At 42.3% G+C, this 20,892-nt stretch overlaps 1 protein-coding gene across 3 annotated transcripts in view; it reads left to right on the top strand.

The window, feature by feature from the left end:
• Positions 1-20,892, top strand: part of USP37 (ubiquitin specific peptidase 37) — a 724,569-nt gene that overhangs the window by 98,967 nt on the left and 604,710 nt on the right. For 2 of the 3 annotated variants that reach the window (XM_069616843.1, XM_069616845.1), the window contains one exon: positions 13,049-13,126. The exons of the other annotated variant lie outside the window; for it this stretch is intronic. In XM_069616843.1, coding sequence (XP_069472944.1) covers positions 13,049-13,126 — 78 coding nt within the window. The remainder of the gene's footprint in view (positions 1-13,048; positions 13,127-20,892) is intronic. 3 annotated transcript variants of the gene reach the window in all.

Genomic DNA, 20,892 nt, shown 5'->3' with positions numbered 1-20,892 from the left:
CCATCCCACCCACCCCCTATCAAAGGTGGTTCGCATCCGGGGATGAGCGCTGGCATGGGGGGCTGTCACGGGCGCAAACGGCCAAGGTGCCAAACAGCATGTACACTTCAAAAGGTATCCCACGCCCAGGGGCCATCGCTCACATGGCCTCCTCGGACCCCGTTTCTCCAGGCAGGCCTCCCCTGAGGCAGGCCGCCCCCCTGCAAACCACATAATACCACGACATACACACGTCATTCATTCACAAACACACCCCTGTTTCTAATACTTTATAAACCACTTGATATGTCTCATGAGCATCTTTGTGCTTTGCAAGTCAACTCCTGAACCTTCTACCTGAGAAGCACTGAGATCTATGCTAATCTGCTTGTCGTCGTGCTATCTGTGACCGCTTCGAGCAAACTCGTCAGTGTGCTACCTGTGGCCATCTACCTGTTCTCCTGCAACATACTGCTCGGCCTGCTGAATCAAATTGTTTGTTGGTCAAGGTAAGGCCATGTATCCTAGTCGTATTTCAGTAATTTTTACATTTCTATCCATTTGCGATGACAGTACCCAATAGTGCTATGTCATTGGTCTCATTGCTATTGACTTGAGTTTCAATTGTTATGCTATCAATAGATCCATTTATTTTCATCTGTGTCAATTGTCATCGACTTGCATCCTTCGGGGGTCCAGTCTATAATGTAAGCATGTTTCCTTTTCGTGCAAGACAGAACATCCAAGGGACGAGTCACATGTTCAGAGTTTAGTCATATCATTAAAAAAAGTTCTGCAATTTATGCAAATACTAAGCCGCACATGATGAACTGGTATAGTTCCGGTGACCAAAACAAACCTTGCATTGAACATGGTATGGTTCATTTACTTTTTTGACATTTTTATTCATTAAGGTTTTATAATAATCTTGATATTTACTTTTCAGAATTTTCAACAATGCCTGCCTGTTCGATTAGCGGTTGCCCTTCGAAGACCCATGCTAAATCTGAAGGCACTACAATGCATGTATTCCTGAAAACTGTTGATCGAATAAGAGAATGGGTCAGACATTGCAGATATCCACTGGATGAGCTGGAAAGTAGAGTCCAACAAGTCTTGGAGGACAAGAGGGGTGATTGATACCGCATCTGCAGCCAGCACTTTTCCTCGAACATGTACGCCACATATTGGGTAACAGAAGAATAAACGGCGAACGACACAAAAATTGCTCGCAAACGCTATTCCAACTCTATTCGTCCACATTCCGCCACTGGTGAGTCAAGTGTCCGGATTTAGCTTTAGGCCTTGCGGTAGTGTGTAGGTAGCCGAATGGATTAATTGCTATTTTAGGTGTTGTGTCCCTTGTAATACTCCCTTGTAATACTTTCGATATTGATATGAGTGTATAGCTTTTTGAATAATGACATTTATCAATACATTATTTATTTATTTTTTTTTTTAATTTTTATTTTTTTATAACCCCCAAAGGAAATCTATTTATGGGCACAGGGAACTGTACTATATTGCACATTTTCAATAGCATTATTCTCAAGTATTCTGTCGGTTTACATGGCAATTTTTTTTATATTTGCATTTCATTATCAAAGAATTTACCTTTACAACTGCTTGACTATCCACTGAATCTGAAGCAAGATCATTCTACATCCGTGACGTGCCCACAGTTATCAACCACTTCTAGCCCGTATCGGGTAATCATCCTTGGATATTCTGCTACAGACTTGTTTTATGCATGTCAAGTAATAGTTTGTATGTATCGTGTGATTATTTTACCAATTGTTTGGTTAATACTTTCCATTTGATACTTGGATATTCTGCTACAGACTTGTTTTATGCATGTCAAGTAATAGTTTGTATGTATCGTGTGATTATTTTACCAATTGTTTGGTTAATACTTTCCATTTGATATACACCTTAGTTGTTGTCCCCTGGTCTTTGTTTTCAGTTATAATTAGTGTTATCCATACTAATGCAAGTACTGTCTTTCAGGGAGATGCTGAAGCGTCCCACATTGTCAACAGCCCTAGATGTTCTTCATCAGCACGCGAGGTATGGATACTGACCGCTCCATCGACCGTGATCATCAGGACTGGAACACTTGTCGTTTGTTCTACACCATGTTTCATTCGTGGTTAGCCATTGATATGTACCTGTGTGGTCGACCCCAAGTGTGTTGTGTTTTCAATATTGTAATCCTTACTAATGCAAATACTATGTTTCAGGCAGTTGTTGAAGCGTCAACCCACGCACTTGATGCAGAGCCTGACATTCATGTAATTCCAGGGGAATTTGGACCATGCGGATACGAATCGACGCAACAGCTTTCGGAAGTGCGCACCACATTTACAACATCCATAGATATTATTCAGCAGCACGAGGTATGGATACTGACAGCTCCATCGAGCGTGATCATATAACGTGATTCCATTTGCTATACTTTCTTCCCTATTAACGCAAGTACTGTTTCAGGGAGACGATGGAGCTTCCACTACAATCACAAGATCCCATTTAGATGATGCAGATGTAAAGAAATCGGAGAAATAAGTCGATTAAATCTGATTATATTTAAATATTCCTTGGTTCTTTGACAATGCAGCATTTGTGGTTCTCTTTATATGTACCTGTGCCGTCGACCCCAAGTGTGTTAGTTTACAATATTGAAAACCATACTAACGCAAGTACTGTGTTTTAGGGAGTTGCTGATGCCTCCTCTTCAATACAATCATTCGTGGCAGTCCATGCAGAGCCAGAGGTATGTATACTGACCGCTCCATCGAACTAGGTCATCAGAGCTCGAATACTTGTCGTTTGATTGTTCCACACAATGTTTAAATTATGTTTGGCTATTGAGATGTACCTGTGTGTTCGTCCTCACGTGTGTTTTATGCTAACAATATTTTGATAACACAGTAATGAAAATACTATGTTTCAGGGACTTGATGGAGCCTCATTCCGTGCGGTCTATGCGGATACAGAAAATGTAGTTGTTGCAGCGCAAGAGGAAGGGGAGACATGCAGATACGAATCGGAGCAACAGCGTGCAGATGTTGAAGCTCGAGTCAAAAAAGTTGCAAAGAAACAAAAATAAGGTTAGTTACAAGCAGTTCATAACTTTAGAATTTTTTTTGTGCTGGGGACTATTTTGTTTTTTCCATTTAATTGTACTATACTTTATCTTGTGTTTAAACTGAACATCCCTTTTCTAGTCTATCCTCTAGTTACCTGTGGGTGTCCGAACTATACATACAGACAGTGAAGCGAATGAGAGTTGTTGCTTGCCAGACCATTTTCACTATGGAGGAACTATTAATTCAGAGGCCGCGTGTTGACACTGGAGATGCTAATGTCCAATGGCCAGAACATGAAATGAATGTGTCCGGAGAATCCAGCAAAGTTGTATTGGACCATTGCTACAGTGCGACCGCACCACCACAGCAACATGATATTGGATGTATTGAAGATAGCTCTGAAGTAGTCGCAGATCAATTCACACAATCTACACCCACCAAAAAATTGTCACCAAAAAAGCTGTCGACGTTGTTGTGTTCTCCCATCAATGTTGAAGTAGCAGATGTTGAAATGACAGAGAATGAACCAGCAGCAGCATTCACCGACGCATCAGAACTTGATAGCAGCAATATTTCTTTCAAATGTGGTGATATGTCCTCAACGTCACAGGCCGAAATAACTTTGACGCCGGATGACAGTCTAATAAGAGGGCAAATGCATAGTATTCGACAGTTGTTTGATGAATATTATAAGTATGCTGAAATGTGGGCATTCCGTTAGAGGGAAAGTGTGTGGGAAGCCATTGATTCATGTCACTCGTCAAAATAAATGCCGCCTGTAGATTAAATCATACATTCTCATGGTCTGCACAACCGATGCTGGGGAAACTGCCAGCAGGCAATCTACTGTGTGCAGCTGCATCACTTTTTATTGGGTCCAGTTTTAGAAAGTTAGTCTTTCTTTCAGTTTGTGGGACTTCATTTCAAAAACGCAGTACTACAAATACCAACATGATTATCTGTTTCCGGCCATTAGTGATGCTTGGAAAATTGAACAATTGTCTCTAGCAAGTACATTCGAAGGCAAACGATTCAGGCTAGCCGGCGATGGACAGTGCGACAGCCCTGGATTTTCTGCTAACTACTGCACCTACCACTTTCAGGACATGGATAGTAAGAAAATTGTGAGTTCGGTGGTCGTGCAGGTAACACAATGTACATCCTCAGTGGCCATGGAGAAACTAGGATTTATAAAGTCAGTGGAATATCTACAATCGAGGGGAATGCACATTGACCTCATAGCCACGGACAGACCCGTTTCAATTGCCAAGACAATGAGAGCGCAGTTCCCACATATTAAACATCAATTTGACGTATGGCATCTTGCTAAATCAATCAATAAGAAAATCTCGGCTGCAGGGGAAAAAAAGGTTTGGAAAGTATTTCAGAGTGTTCCCAGTCTATCAGCAACCATCTTTGGTGGCGCTCCAAAACTTGTGAAGGGTCAGTGGAAATACTATTTGAAAAATGGCGGTCACTGATGCACCACTGTACCAACGTGCACAGCTGGTAAGAAAACCTACATTTCCCCCAATGTGAACATGGCCCTTTGTCCCCAGTGGAGGCATGGAAGAAGTGCTTGATTCCATCTTCACCGACACACAGCCATTGAGAAGATTGTTTTCGATAACTCTATCAAGAGATTTGAGTGGACTGACAGAATTCTGTCACACAGGAGGTTTGGAGGTGTTCCACAATATGTGCCTAAAGTACAGGTCGAAGCGCTTGCATTTCAGCATACAGGGGATGAGACATAGGACTATACTTGGCCCATAACGAGAATGTCGGCTGTGAACAATCTAGGACTATGGTGAAGTAAGGCTGCCTCGCTACACTAAGGCCTTTTCAAAAAGAAGTAAGCAATGGGTGATCAAACCAGTCTATATGAATACAGATATGGAATTTTGAACGTTTCTGTGCAGAGCACTGATCCATTGCCACCAAACATTGCCACTGTGCCATGTCCACCCAAAGGAGAGCTGGTTGATAAGTACAAATGCCGGTTTAAATTGTAATAAGATTGTCTTTTTGTAAATGTTATTGTACAGTGTACATACAAAGTATGCTAACCCCTACCTTCACCATCCTGGGTGGCGAACAACCTGGGTGTCCTCTTTGAATTCGCTCTATTCACCTCATATTGCTGACCTTGTCTGTGTATGTATATATTTTTGTTGAGTTTAACTAATTTTCGCGATCTCATGTAAATGCTGCGCACTGTTAACCGAGGGGAGGCTTGAGTATTGCACATAATAAAACAAACAATAAATCTCACTTTCAACTCAGCTCCTCGGGTACTTTATACTTTCCCTGACCTTCCCCCAAAAATTAAATGTCTCCATAGTTATGGTTCTTTGGGGCTGCAAAGCTCGCAGACGAGGACAAAATTGGGGGCCTTAGAACGCGCCAAGCGAGCCGTTGCAGATGGGAGAGAAGCCAGTTTGCATTTGCACATTGAGGCGCAGTACATAGATGGATTCGAAACTTCAAATTCTCACAGATGGCTTTACTACGGATGTTGCAAAGAAAGAATGTATGCTAATTTCTAGTGAAGGTCAGCGGCTTTGATTTTCAGCTCACGGCCTGAAGAGGCCCACAACTCGCACTGGCAGTATAAGGTTCTATTGTTTTTTGACCTTGAGAGACAGGGACCATGCCGAAAGAACTTCATTTGAAGGGGGGGTGCAATATCGTAAGACGATAAGGCAGAAAATTCTGAAACTAGACAGTTTCATGTTAGTTCAGTATACGAAAAATCGTTGTCAAGAGCAGTGGTATTTACGGACTGCATTACGCAGACACACAATGGAAATTGCAAATATAATGTAAGTAACTCTTTATACCGGAATGAAGAATTAATGAATGGATGCATGAATGAATGAATAAAGAGCTAGGAAAATGTTTGTGGGTTTGTCCTTGTAGCGGGCACATGGGCATGCAGGTCCACATTCCACACGCATGTAGACAGTCGTTTCTCATTGTGTGCTAACCTCGCTTTATTTTGTTACTTTTCGCATTGATTTTAGAGCCGAACATACTCCATTGCACTATTCTTGCAAGCAAATCGTTTCAGATCGTCCGTAATAAATAAAATGAATATTAATAAAGATTGGCTGGCGAGACTAATTATAATTTTTGTTTTCAAAATGGGTATATCCTACCCTACTGCCACCAGTTTCAGACCCCGGCAGACGGTTTCTTCAACCGCCAGCTGCAGCTTCTTGTCAACAACTGCACCACTTTGACGATCTTATGGGACGATCGCCAAGGGCCCATATGCCCTTGCGCAGTACTAGCGGCAACATATCAACCTTTATGCTGGCCTAGTGCCTAGTTGATCGAACAGCCTTGCGGTTCACCGTGTGACCAAAATGCTTCTTTTAAGAAAAACCAACACCCTGTGTACCATAAAGGAACAGCGCGTGACTCGCGATAAAACGGAACAGTTTTTGCAGATAGAGATAAAAGAAAATAAATGGCATTCCTAGTTAATATGGCAATTGCTGAATATTCTATAAACATTTAATATCAAATGTACTTTACCAAATGTACCGTGTTGCTGTTTGATTTTAAAGTACAGTTTCATATTCCGAATTGTGGCACGCTGTATTGTGAGTGGATCTGTGTTGGTTTCCGGGTTCTGTGTGAAGTCATGTAGAAGACTGGGCGCGTTTGCCTACGCAGCACAGTAACGTCACGGAGAGAGGCGGGGAATATGAATGTTTGGATAATGTCAGGCTCAGGGGCGGGGGATATGATTTGGTGCCGCAAAAGCAGGTCAGCCAGGGCGATGCGGCAAGTGATAGGATTATCACAAAATGGCAGCTCCCTGATGCCTGTTTTTGCGTGCATTTAATGGACGAAAACTCGGGTAAGATCCATAGGAAATTTTTCTAAAATCGAATGACTTAGGCTTAAAAACACATGGCCGACCCGTAGTGGCAATAAAAAATGTTTACCGAACCATTCCTTTAAAGCTTAAATCTGCATCTCCTGCCGATTCTTGATGCTCTTATAACCTTGCCCCTTTTTCTTACGGAAGCACTTGAATACTCCTTTTCGATGGGTTATATCCCCGATTTGCTTAAGCATGCAATGATCTCTCCTCTGCTGAAAGACCCATCTTGATTTGCGGCTGCTGGAAACTATCGTCCTATATTACCCCCCCAACCCTCATAATGAAACTGCTTGAATGTATTGTTACTCCTCAGCTTTCTGTCCGTCTTGAGATGGACCACATTCTTCACCAACTTCAGGCTGGGCTGGACTTTTGTCCCAGGAGTGGCACAGTCTGTTAGGTTGCCTCTCCATGATATTGCCCGCCGGTGAGTGGTTTGTGCTCTTTACCTCGCTGCGGCTTTTGATACTGTTGATCATCGGAGGCTTCTTCAATGCCGGAATTTTGGACATCCCTCTAAAATGGTCTAAAATGGTTCTCCCTTTCTTTCCAATATGCTCCAGACAGTTTCTCTTCCTCCTTTCACCTGCCCCTACTGTGCTTGATTGTGGGGTTCCTTAGGGCTCCGCTCTCTCCCCTCTGCTGTTTGACTTGTATATGCTGGCTTTGGCCAAACTAATCTCTAGCCATGGAGTACGCCTCTTATCCTATGCAGACGATACAGATTCTCTTCCGGCAAAATGTCCCCTTGGAGTATCCTCCCCAAAAACTGAAGCGCTGCCTTTCGGCAGTTGGGACTTGGATGGCTAATAATTGGCATAAGCTAAATGGAGAAAAAACAGATCTTGGTGGTTGATGTCATCTCTGCGAGACAATCTTGGACCTCTGAATTTCGACCCTCGTCTTTATGTCCATGTCCTGAACCTTCTCCATTAGTCTAGCCTAAGAATTAAAATCATGCTCATATAATCTAGAGAAGCTAAAATTTACAGTCTTTCAGACAGGTGTCGTTCAGCTCAAAGTACTTTAGAAGGTTCTCCCTTTTCTTCCCAGCGACTTTAGATCAAAAATTGTGATCGCTGCCATTATGGGGTTAATTGACTATTGTAATGGCATCTATCTTGGCCAACCGACTCTGCTGCAATGTCTCCAGATCCTCCAACTCCGTGGCTAGGCTTGCTTTAAACGCACCTAGACTGGCTCACGCTTTCAACCTGTTCAGTGCCGAGTGAAAATTAAATAACCAGGCGTTGACTTCTGAGATGCAGATTGAACTATGTCAAATGGCGGAAGGGCATTAGCCATGATGCACTTTCGGTATAAGGCCAGAGATTTCCATAGTACTATGGATTGCATAATGCTTTTCAGTAGGGTTAATAGTTTCTTGCAAAATAGACCTTCAAGAAGATCCCAAATTCGCAATGTGAGATTTAGAGCGGTTTCTGCGGCACATGCCAGAATTGGGATAACTTTTTGGCTATAAAAGGTGATTGTCGGGGGTCATGGTGTATTTGCAGTATTTCTTCTTAAGTCGCATCGCTTGCGATGTTAGTTTGCTCCATTTAGACTTTAACAGTAGCGCCGAGCCTCTTTAATGGATATTGCAGCAGATATGAATACATAAGTTTACTAATTTTTGATTTCCCCACCACCATGCTTCTCTTGCTGTTTTGTTTTTTTTGTTGCAATTTAGATCTGCAAAGGTCATCACTATAGTTTTTTTAAATCATTTAACCGCAGCCTATTATCGTCCAACTAAGTTTTAAAACCATTTAGTCTTCGCTGAAGGCCTATTATGGTCAAGTCCATGACAACAAGGTCGTCTGCATATAACCTCCATGGGTTCTTGGTTCTACATAGTTTAGGTGGAGATACTCTTATGGGCTCCATGGATCTCATCTCGGAGAGCGGAAGCTAATGGAAAACCGATGTAGCTTAGAAAGAGCATTTATTTCTTCCAATGGGTCGGCTGGACAGCCCCATGATTTTGTTCCATAATCTTTCTCAGTTGACGCTGTCAAAAGCTTGTTCCAAATCCACAAATGCCATGTACACGTTTGTCTTAGATCGCGAAGCTTTTCGCTTTAACACCATCCATGTGAAGAGATTCAAGCTTATACCGACTTCAGTAACAAAGCCAGTCTGTTGCAGATCTAAAAGATCAGATCTGAATCTCTTACCGATATACTAAACTGTTGCAGTAGCAATGCCCCAAAGAATTTACCCAGTACATTGAGGAAGGCTATTGGATAGTAGCGCCTTGGGTCTTCTGTTTACTTGTTTAAATAGTGGAATTATTAAGGCAGATTTCCAAGACTCTGGGACTTTTTTGGCCACCACAATTTTGGTGAATAGTACCATGCAAAAGGCTGTCCATGCTTTAGATGTCTTTTTCAAAATTGCATTTGTTAGCCCATCTTGACAGTTCGAGAGGAGCTACGTTTTTTTTTGATTAGCATCACAATGGTAAACGTAGCTATTTCGATGTCCCATGGCTTGCTTGAAGGTTCTAAGTTCGTACACTGTTCTGTGCCCGTAGTTGTGAACAATGCAGTGAAGTGGGTTTGCCATTTCTCTTCTGACACAGCATTAGGAAGAGAGATGGATTGTAAGTTTGTATTGTTTAATACAGCCCACAAATCATGAGAATTTTTGGCAGCTAGACTTGGTTTCCTCAGCGCCATGTTGTGATCTCGGTGATCTTGTGGCTATTAACCAATTCCTATATTGTGTTCTTTGCCTTTTTAGCTCTATTCTGAGTGGGCTTACCAACTTCTCAATTATTCGAATGTCGGCTGTGTCTTGGCTTTACTAAAGTCTTTATCCCCCCCCCCCCCCCAAGTGTGCTCTTTTGTGAGGTTCTTTGTAGACTTTCTTTGGACTGATGCTGAAGGCCATTAGGATCCCAGAGTAGTCCAGGGCTGTTTTATCGCTGGTTAGTTGCTTGAACAGATAATTGTTGATTGATTATACATCTATAGGATTAATCTTAAGCTTGTTCCCACCATACAGGAGCATCAGTGGTTTAAGTATAACTTTGTTGCGCATTTGGTGCTGTTTCCAAATCGTTCGGATTATGGTAATTGGCCAAAGTAGTTGTGACATGCATATCAACGACTTGTTTCAGGTTTATTGATTTGAAATAAGTCGGTGTGCTCTTTGAATTCCTCTACACCATGTAGATTTTCCAGGGTTATCTTCCTTAGTCATTCCTTTTAACGTCCTGATTGTTTCTTAGCACCAAAGTGTAGCTCTTGTTTGTAAGTAGGACTTCTCAATCAAGCATCAGGCACTTGATGTGCAGATCTCCACAGATATTTGGGTGGGTTGTTGATTTCTATGTAAATTTCATCAAACAGTAAAATTAGGGTGTTTTAAAAAGGTGTTCTGGTCTATTTTGGAGGAATTCCAAAAAAGATTGAATAGGATTAATAACTTCTTGTGATGGTTGGTCTCTTCCCACTTAAGCGTCTATCTGTGTGAATGGATTCAGATTCTTTTCATGGGCTGATAACCTGTGCCAATTTCGCCAGTGTCAGTAATCTGAAATTGGGCTGCCCGGTCCAGCCTTTTATTGCAAGATTAAGAGACACAAACTCGCATGGCATTTTTTCAAAGCAAGTTTTGTTTGACCACATACGATGTAGAATTTTCTTAACCTTAACTCATCCTAAAGAAATCCTTGAGTGTTCTAACACCCTGTTTTCAACACTGTGTAGAATTCCAGTCTCTTGACTGTTGTTGTGCTTGTTTAGGGGCCAGCGAAGCAGTTAACCATGACCAATCTTGTTGGTGAGATAAAATTGGTTCTCATGCTGGTCCCTTGGTTACCCTTCTTGCTTTATTTTGTGATTTGAACGATAATTGAATTCTTTGTTCTAAGGTCTTCGTCAATTGGAAAGAGGCCTTTTCCCTTTTTGAGAGGGCTTTTTATAGGTAATTGAATTGTTTTTGGCAATCTTCTGTTTTTAGGCATTTGTTAGACTGGTTCTGATGAAATTCAGCACCGATATCTAATCCATATGGTAATAGATCAACTGCTGCTTTTGGTCAGTACAATGGCAGAAACTGGCCCTGCAGCAGGACCACACTGGTGGCAACCAGATCCTACGCAGGTAAGTATGTTTGGCAGGTTTGGGGCAGTCCTCGTACCTTTTCAGGTGTCCACAGCTTCCACAATAAAGGTTGTACACCATCACGGGGAAACCGCAGTAAGCTGCTGTAAAAATGCCCTAGTATGGTATGCTTGACCCAAGCAGATGAGCAGGACCAATTGCAGGAGACTCTTGCGAAGGGCTCACAACAGATCCCCGATAACTGCTGCAACACTCCCGCTCACTCGTTTCCATGATCTTACATAGTCTTATTCTCTACTCCCCTTTCCTCTCAATCTCCAGTCTTCTTCCCTCTCCTACTCCCTCTGGTCTTCCCCCTTCTAATTCTTCTCCCTCTTTGCTCTGCGCCCCCCTCTCCTCTGATTCCTTTTCATTTTGAATGTACACATTTATTTATAATTGGTGGCTCCTAAAGATTTTAGTTGGTGCCAGATTTTTTAGTCTTGGGAGCCAGTTGGTACTATAGCAGGTATGTTGGAGCCTTGGTCTGGCAAGTTGTGTACTGTCTCAGAGGGTGAATAAATCTACTATACATGTGGAATCAAGAGGAGGTGCACTGGTCCTGGCATTAGTCTGGAGAGCAGGTTAAAGCAGTACGTCACCATCAAAAGCCTTTCTTTGTGGGGAAAGTCCCCTTCCAGTTTCTTTGGAACAAGTCCCAAAGTTTGACAAATGAATGGTGCAGATACCCTTGTTCTTAAACAGGTCTTTAAGGCTAGAAACCCATTCCGCATCCAACGATTCATACTGTACCAAAACATTTGTTTGCCACCAGTGTGGAGTGGTCACCTTCAAACCTTACCAGGTTTCTCACTGGTCAAATAATATTATGGAGTAAGCAGGGAATCCCAGACACACAATCGTACATCTGGCCAAATCTGGTCCTGACTGCCTTAAGCACCCTACCTTTAGGCTGAGGAAGGCCAAATCCATGTATGGAGCATGCTTATTGCTGTGCTTAATAGGTCCAAGTAGCCACTACGTGGAGTCACACTGGACTTCAAAAACGAGGTAGCCAGTAATTGGACATGCAGGGTATGAGCCTTTTTTAATGCCCTAATCACATTAGTTTCAGCCATGTGTCGCCTTTGAAGAACACTAAGGAAATGCCACCAGCCAATTAGTTGACACAAGGAACCAAACTGTGAGACCTGCACGAGGAATTTGATTACAGGCTGACAAGAGTTCCATCGCTAATGAAGTCATGGAGGTTGTTAGTGAACCATGAACTAGGTGGGGGAGAAAATGACACGGTTTCAGTTTAGGACTTTACTCTTAGAATGTGGACATTTTCGATTATGATTTGGTTAAGTTTATACTCTCAATACAGAAGAGAGGCTGGTCATAGTTCTCGGTCCCCTACAGAAGTAACTAAGCTCCAGCCCATGACAATCATTGGTGTCCTGAATGTAGGCATAAACTGGGCCAGCTTTGTTGCGATTGTGAATTTGTTGTCTCGCCTGCAAGTTATTGCAGAAGTTATCAATAATGCGAACAAGGTAAAATGCGAGTTCTAAAATTCTGTGTAAACCAGTTGATCTTGCAAGTTTTTACTTTTATTTTCTTGGATAAGAGCAGCTACTAAAGCAGATAATTGCTTGTATGTGATAGTAATTCTCCCAGTTAATGCTCGCTGGCCTTCCCCAGACATTCGTTAGAAGAATGAGTCCAGGAATAAAGTTGTATTATGAGACATTGTGTCCAAATTGTTCAGGTATGCTCCCTCCCAAGGCAACTATTACAATTTCTTGTTCATTCTGTTTGTTGTTTGACCAGACTTCTCTTCGAAGTGATCAAACTTCACAAGCAGCAAAACGTGCTTTAATTGCAAGTTATGCATTGGTACAAGTTGGTAGCCATGTTGCTTGCACATCAGTTGTGCGGATTCGCTATTTTACAGTTTTAAGGATATTTAAGGTGCTGGTATTTGGTTGTTCTAGAAAATAGCAAGGCTCCTTGTTTATCTGCAGGAATGAAAAGAGGAAAAGAATGCAGTCCTTGCTGGACGATCTAAATGAAGATTACCCAAAAGAGAATTACTTCTCCACGTAAGTCAATGCTACAGAGTTCTCATGCCTCTGGTGGGGAAAGGAAACTTTTTGGGGTAATTTACTGTACAATTTCAGTTGTGGTCCTGTTTTTTTGGTTGTAACTGGCTGCTTGTTAACTGTAGAGGAAAACAGGTCAACTATCTTTCCGCTGCCTTTATTTAGCTACATTATTTGTATATTTCATTCAATTTATTTGGTTTTAGTTGCGCCGCCACATGTTTAACGCATGCAAACCACTTCATCGGGTCAAGCTCTACCTCAACGCCACCCCACCTTAGCAAAAGCTAGGTAACAGTTGAACAATTTCTTTCTCTGGCCCCTACAATTACATCTGTTTTCTCCACTCTAAGGCCAATTTCTAAGGCCATTGGCTGTTCTGGCTATCACGGATTACTGTACCTGGATTACATGTATTTCCATCTTTTCTTTTCCATCGAAGGCAAGTATCATCCAATTTTTACAACAAAAAATGTGCATTGAAAACCCGTGTTTTTTAACCCTTAAACACCTCAACCAAAATGAACCTTTTACCCCACAGATATATATGCAAAAAATGCTTTCGATGCACATTTTTTAGTTGGAAAAACCCTTCATGGAAAGTCTGCATACCCTGTATCTGGCTTCAGTTTCCATTCATCTGGCTGAACACAGAACTTGTGATCTCTTGCCCACTGTCAACCAGCCATTCCAAAAGGGTGCCTTACCACACCAACTGAAATACAGCATAGTAAGTCCACTGCCCCTCACCAAGAAACCTTCACTGGATTCCTCTTCACTAGAAAACTACGAACGCCTTCTCAACCCTCCCGGGGTCTGCCAGGTCCTGGAGAAAGTAGCCATCAAACTGCTCCAAAGACTAGAAGATGTGTGGTTGGGCGGTCTAATCCTCCTCTTTCCCCTGCCCTTTTCTCCCTGCTTTACACTGGGACAGTGGGCAGATCTGGAAGAGAATAAGTTGACCCCAAAGAGAGGGGGGGTGGAGGAGTTGTGTCCAGTCACCAAATTGGTTGTAAAATTCAAGATAGTGGTGGCTCAGAGGCGGTAGCAACACACATTGTGGTTAAGTGCCTGTGATGCAGTGTCTGCAGCCTAAGAGCACAGGCCCGGAAGAAGGGAGCCAAGACAGTGGAACCAAAGAAAGCTATCTTGGAGATGGAATGCATCTTTTGTCATTTTGGAGACTGCAATGTGGTGTCCAGGCCCAAGTTCTTGCCCCACAATCCCAGCCTTGGTGGAATGGAACCAAGACCCTCAGGATTCCAAGAAGATTGCTGTGTGGGTGAACCCTGTCGATCGGCACAGGACATGGTATGAGACACAAAGGCGGCAAGCCACGCCACGTAAGCTACCCATGCTGGAGCAACATAAAGTAGGCTCTACTAGAGGAGTCAAGGCAATGTGCCCAGTTGCAGCTATGACAGGCCTCTTGAGGAAAGTGGTGCTCTTGTTTTTGAGACTGACTGGACAACCAGGAGCTTCAGGGGAGCACAAATGTGACGCTGGGTGCCAGGATCTGACTGGTCCTGCCGTGTCAAGTATGGTCCCTGTATGTGCAGAGCTTAACTGTCTACATTTAACGGTTTCTGGAGATGCTCATCCTTCAGTCCGAGTTATCCTTCCTGAGGCATAGCCAGGATTGTCTCATAAGTGGGACCTGCTGTAAGCCGTAGCATGCCATTTTTTTTACCCAGATGGTTCAGTGAATACTTGTTTTATGATTCACCTTGATTGCTATTAATGTCAATCTTAACTTTGAGATGCACCTTACTCATTAAAGATACTTCATACCAAGCATCCAAGAGTGCTGGGCATTTTTAATGTTTCTCTGACATGAGTACGCAGTGCTTAGTATGTTTGGGGAAACCGAGCTAAACCTAGAACTTAAGGTCTAGCCCTTGAGCATCAGCAAGAAGGCAGAGTGCTACATTTTTTGGCTAATGTGTTTATTTTTTATAAATAAACCGTAGCTGCTGCCTCCCGTGTAATACGTGGAACCCTTTCAGGTGAAACCTCCACACATGTGGACAAACTGCCTCTACAGAGGCAATTGCAATATCGCTCACATTACGGTAGCGCCCACTTTAAGGTGTGCTGCAACGTTAAATCCTGCATTAGCAACAACACATGTATACTACATATGTATACACCTTAATACAGCACGTAGTGGGTGTAGATACTAGGTTGGAGTCCACACTAGACAGCAACAGTGTGTGATTCTAGGGACTTTTCTGATGTGGTGGACCAAATGGAAGCGAAGCACAGGGCGGCAGCCGATGTCCTTTTTAATGAACCTGCATCAACGAGCCACTCAGCAGACCAGTCTTCCAGGAAGCCTCACAGTACAACAGAAAATTGACACATTTGCAAGGATCAAAAAGAAGGCAATCTCCAAATGGTGGGAGGCAATGACTTTACAAACTTTTTGGAGGTCCAAAGAATCCCTTGTGGTTTGCGAATACTGACAATCCCTACGTTCCAAGACCTGGATCCATCACTAATTGAAGAATGGACAACTCACTCAAACACATGTTCGTTCAAAATGGAGTAGATTTAAATATGCTAACATTGACGGAGCTAAACAGATCTAATATATATTCAACTCTGAAGAGGGAGACGAATGTAAAAAAATTGTCACGGTTAGAAGAAAATCGGGAAAGATTTGAAGGAGAAATACGACGAAAAAAACCTGAAATTCAAGAGACAGGGTAGACTGACCAAGGACCTTTGCCAAAAGGTTTCAGGCTATCGAAGCCTGACTCAACCTTACTCCAGACCCTACAAACAATGCCATACCTTCAGAAGATCCCAGTAGTTCTGAAATAGAAGTATCGGACACCAGAACAAAGAGGATTAATTTTTTAGAAGAGTTCAAGCTGATCCACATGGACAGCAAGATGGACGAGAGGCCGAGAGTCTACAGGACGAGGAACAGAAACAAACGCAGTAAAGAAACTGAGATGGGGGCTGCCGATCAAAGTGGAGACAGCACAACCAGCCGAGTCAAAATATGGGGGACGGGGGAGACCATGTGGAAGGAAAACCTACAACTAAAAATCTTTAATATAGCTTTCAGGATCCTTTTAACAATTGAAGGATCAGTTGTGAAACGAGGTCTGTCCTTTTTGTCCCATCTTTGCTTATGATTTCACAGCTACAAGAATTGATGTATTCAAGTTTACTTGTAAGCTGAAATTGACCCAATTCTTTTCCACGAAAGTAGACTAAGGAACGCAAAGACCTATGTTAGATCGAGAAGTTTCACCACTGTCAGTTGCAGACTTAACCACCCTCACTTGTCTCACTATGTTGGAAGATGCCACTCTGTCCTACATAGTAGATGACACCTTGGACAATGGTACACTGTTGCAACAATATGGGTTACACACAGATCTGGGTATGGGTTCATAGTCATAATACCGAATTAAAAAATCTCAAACCAAAATCTCGAATACAAAAGGCCGAAAAAAAAAATATCGAATTTTTTTTTCGATGTGTTTTTTTTCAAAATGGGGGGTTTCCTCCCTACCCCCCTTTTTTTAATTTTTTTTTTAATTTTACCCCTTTTTTTTACTTAACTGACCCCAAAAACATATATATATATATATATATAAATAAATAAATAAATTCGATATTTTTTTTTTCTCGAGATTTTGGTTTCGGGCTTTTTGTCATTAGAGATTTTGTTTTCGAGATTTTGACTGACCACCCTGGGTATGATGTATTGTATTTGTATCGCGCTCATACACAAGTGTTTCAGAGCGTGAAAATCTAAATTGAAACCTAAATCCATATTTTGCCCCAGCTTTGCTAATAGCCAGATAGGGAGAATTTGTCATGGAAGACTTGAGAGAACTCCCGTCCCCTGCGGGGAACAAAAACATTCATTGATAAGAACATCAATTTATAAAGCTTTATTTTATGAAATCATATGAGCATTTGGTTGTTATTGCGGTCACCCGCTGTTTTCTCATAGTTTGATAACCAGTGTCAGGGTTGATAGTCTCCCCCGCACCCCACTAATCACCCTAAATCATTTACTATGTTAAATAAGGTGTGCTCTAGGCCAATTAGTTTTTAGACTTGAGAAAACTCTCTTCCAATCCCTCCAGCATCCAGAAACCTCACCTATTTGCTAAATAAGGCCATTAATCAGTTGTGAGAAGTAGTCTCTATTGTCATCCGATCGGCCAATGAAGGTGGGGGAAATGGGGCTTGATAGAGCACTGGTTAATGAAGATGAATACTTTCTCAAAAATGATTATCCTGTAACACCCCTCATCCATTTCAATCCCAAAATGCACAAACATTTAACTTTGCTCCCATGGAGCCTATTGTCATCCATCAATAGCCTCTTGGAAAACACCTCCAAATTTTGGCATTTTCTTTCAGCCTTTTGTCGCTAGCCTCAATTCATATATTCGTGAAGCTTCAGATCTCCCTAGCAAATTATCCAATAACTGGGAATCTCCTTATCAATTGGTATCCCTTGATGTATCCTTATACGTGTATATACAGCACCAATTTGGATTAAAAGCCTGTCGCAACTTTCTGCAAACTAGATACGTACCCTATCGACCGCACACCAAGATGTTGCTTGTTGTTGTTCTGCATCAAACTCAATAATTTTATATACATTAATAACTTGTACAGGCAGGTACAGGGCACTACCATGGGCTCATGCATGGCACCCACTTGCTTATATCTACATGAGTTGGTGGGAGAACATGGCGTGGAGAGAACTAGACGCATGCAAAACATAATGGTATGGTCTCTTTATATTGACAGCTTCATAATTTGGGATGACGCCGAACAATCTACTCGGATATATTGACATGCTGAATGATAATTATAGGAATTTGAGATTAACCACCACCATAAGCTCCAGAGAATTGATATTCCTGGACATTAAATTCTCAATAACTAACAATGAATTGACGTCTACTACAGAAGGGAAACTAGCTCCAATTCGACCCTGCACGCTGATAGTCACCCTCCTACAGCACTTTAGAGATCTATTCAATACGAGCTAAGATAATATGTACGAAAGAAAAAGATTACCACAAGGAGTCTAAGATCATTGGAGCTAGATTCCTTAACTAAGGATATGCCCGACTAATGATTAATCAATCTTTGAAAAGGCAGAAGGAAGATCAAGATCCGATCTTTTCAAACCTAAGGTGAAACAGGACAATGGAGTCATTAGATTTATTACAGGCGTAACGCATAAAACCCAGAATATACAAGACTACCTTGGGGAAACGCTGGAACGTTTTGAGGTGTGACAAAGATCTGAAAAAAGTATTGGGTCCAGCCCCTCAAGTAACCTTCTCGAGCTCAACCCACTATCCCCTTGCCAGGTTCACTCAACAAAATCGGCAGATACCTGGCTGAACTCAGGAACACAGAACTTAGGTTTCATGAAATGTTTGAAATGCAAGATGTGATTTTGTCTCTAGAGAACATTCTGAATGGAAAACTTGTAAATTGTGGGCCCACCAACACAAGATCAACTCTTACCAAACACTTGTATGGTACTCAGGTTAACTAACCCCCGGCGAAATCATTTGCCACTCCTCTCTTCTATTTACTTCAGAACTATTTGTCAAACAACCAATATCAAAAATCTTAAACCCTCCAGATGCATAGACATTTGCACACCCACTATCATTAAAGACAGTACCTCTGACAGTCCCTTTCATCACCATGTATCGATGCCTCCTTTACCACCACCACCCTCAAAGAATTCTGGGTCCTCCCCTATTTAAAAAGCCATCACTAGACCCTGCACTGCCCAACTACCGCCCCATCACCACTGTATTTTTCTTAATCAAAATCCTAGATAGAGCATCATACAACCAGTTACAAGGCTACCTACAATCAAATCTCATCCTAGGAATGCGCCAACTGAATCCGCGCTACTAGGCCTTAAAATACAAATTGACTCTTTCAGAGACAAGGGCAAACTGGCCCTTTTACACTTGGATCTATCTGCAGCATTTGACTTTGTAGACCATAAAACACTTTGCCATCACCTTACCTCGGCTGCCAACTTTTGAGCAGAAGCTGCCAACTGGATTACCTCCTTCCTTGAAGGTGGAACTGAGCCTTCGCTGATTCAGCCAATCCCACGCCCATCACCATTCCTTTCAGGGCACCTCCGGGATTTCTCCTTTACTATACAATATCTTCATGAAACCCCCATTTGATCTTCTGGACGACCTAGGTATCTCACATACCAATTACGCAGACAACACTAGAGTTCTCCTCCCCCTGACAGGATCCTATGACAATGACTCCCTCATGCTCAACAAAGTTTACGCCACCATCCAGGCTTGGATGGCTGCCAATCATCTATCTCATTGATGACAAGACTGAGATCCTGCTAGTAGGCTCACCGTTGCTGATACACTTCTCAGCTTTCATGATAGACTGAATCCGGATCCTAGTCTCCAAATCGATTACACCCTTGGCATATACTTGGATGCGTTGCTTTCCCCCAACAGACAAGTGGGGCCATTGCAACCTCGTCCACATATACTGTCAAGCTGATCAATGCGGTAAGAAAATTCCTCACCATGGAGAGCTGCTGAACTATTGCCAGAGCAATTACTGGCGCTAGATTAGAGTACTGCAATGCCCTCTTTGCAGGAAACTCAAAACTGAACTTAAATAAGCTTCAAATAATAGAGCAATGCATTGAGAGCTGCCCTCAACCTCCCCAAAAGGGAACACATCTCGGCCACAAGAAAGCAAGCTCATTGTCTACCAATCGGACAAAGGATCATCTTCAAAACCCTCACAATTGCACACAAATGCCTGAGCAAAACTGCCCCACATTACTTGTCACATAAAATTGCAAAATCACAACCAACCAAACAGGCTGGCAAGATCCCTCCACGCGTGCGTATTAGCCACTCCAAGAGTGAAAAGGGCAAAAGGTGGAGGGGTAAGCGTCCCCTCAGTCGCAGCACATCAATGGAACTCCCTGCCAAAGGAGCTCAAAACTCAGGAATCCTATTGGGCCTTCTGCAAAGCCATGAAAACCTGGCTCTTCGACTAACCATGGACTAGCCACTGACTATCCCCCTATCCCCTGGGACTTCTGTCTCTTTTGTCCCTTGTAATGTGTCCAAGATCGTTACAAATGTAACTGGTATGTGACAGCGCCCCGATGCCCAAGGGCTTAGGCGCTTTACAAATGGAAAAATGAAATAAATCTCATATGCAGCTGTGGTTTGAAATATATTGGCTCAACCATAGGGCCACTAAAATTAAGACTCTTGCAATATTAGAGCCATCAAAAATGCAGTACTTAATTATCCACTGACTCAACATTTCATGGATAAGCACAATGGCAATGTAGGCCTGGCTCACATTCCAGACCATGAAAGAAAAGGGAATCGAGAATTGAAATTGAGGCAGCTAGAGGCGAAACAATTTGTAACTGTAACCAGCTTAGACATAAAGGCTTAAATGTCGATTCTGAAATGTATGTATTTTTTAAACTGAATTTGCGAGTTGTAATGCCGATTAGAAAGATTTTGACACCCGAGGAGATGCTCCCAAGAATATGCAGCAATCTACGCATATACCAGGATTCTTGTGCTCGCACTAGAAAAAGCAATTTTGCGCAGTGCCTTGAGACCATACCAATGGTACATAAGGCGCTATATAAATGCAAATTACCATAACATGCTTAATTTGCACAGAGCAATGGATGACTAGCAATCTCATGGCTGCATCTAATAGATACATTGGATGAA

Source organism: Ambystoma mexicanum, chromosome 9 (assembly GCF_040938575.1).
Source record: "Ambystoma mexicanum isolate Mex_15411 chromosome 9, UKY_AmexF1_1, whole genome shotgun sequence".
NCBI lineage: Eukaryota > Metazoa > Chordata > Amphibia > Caudata > Ambystomatidae > Ambystoma > Ambystoma mexicanum.
The sequence above is the reverse complement of the archived record's forward strand: the minus strand, read 5'-3'. Positions and strand labels throughout refer to the sequence as shown.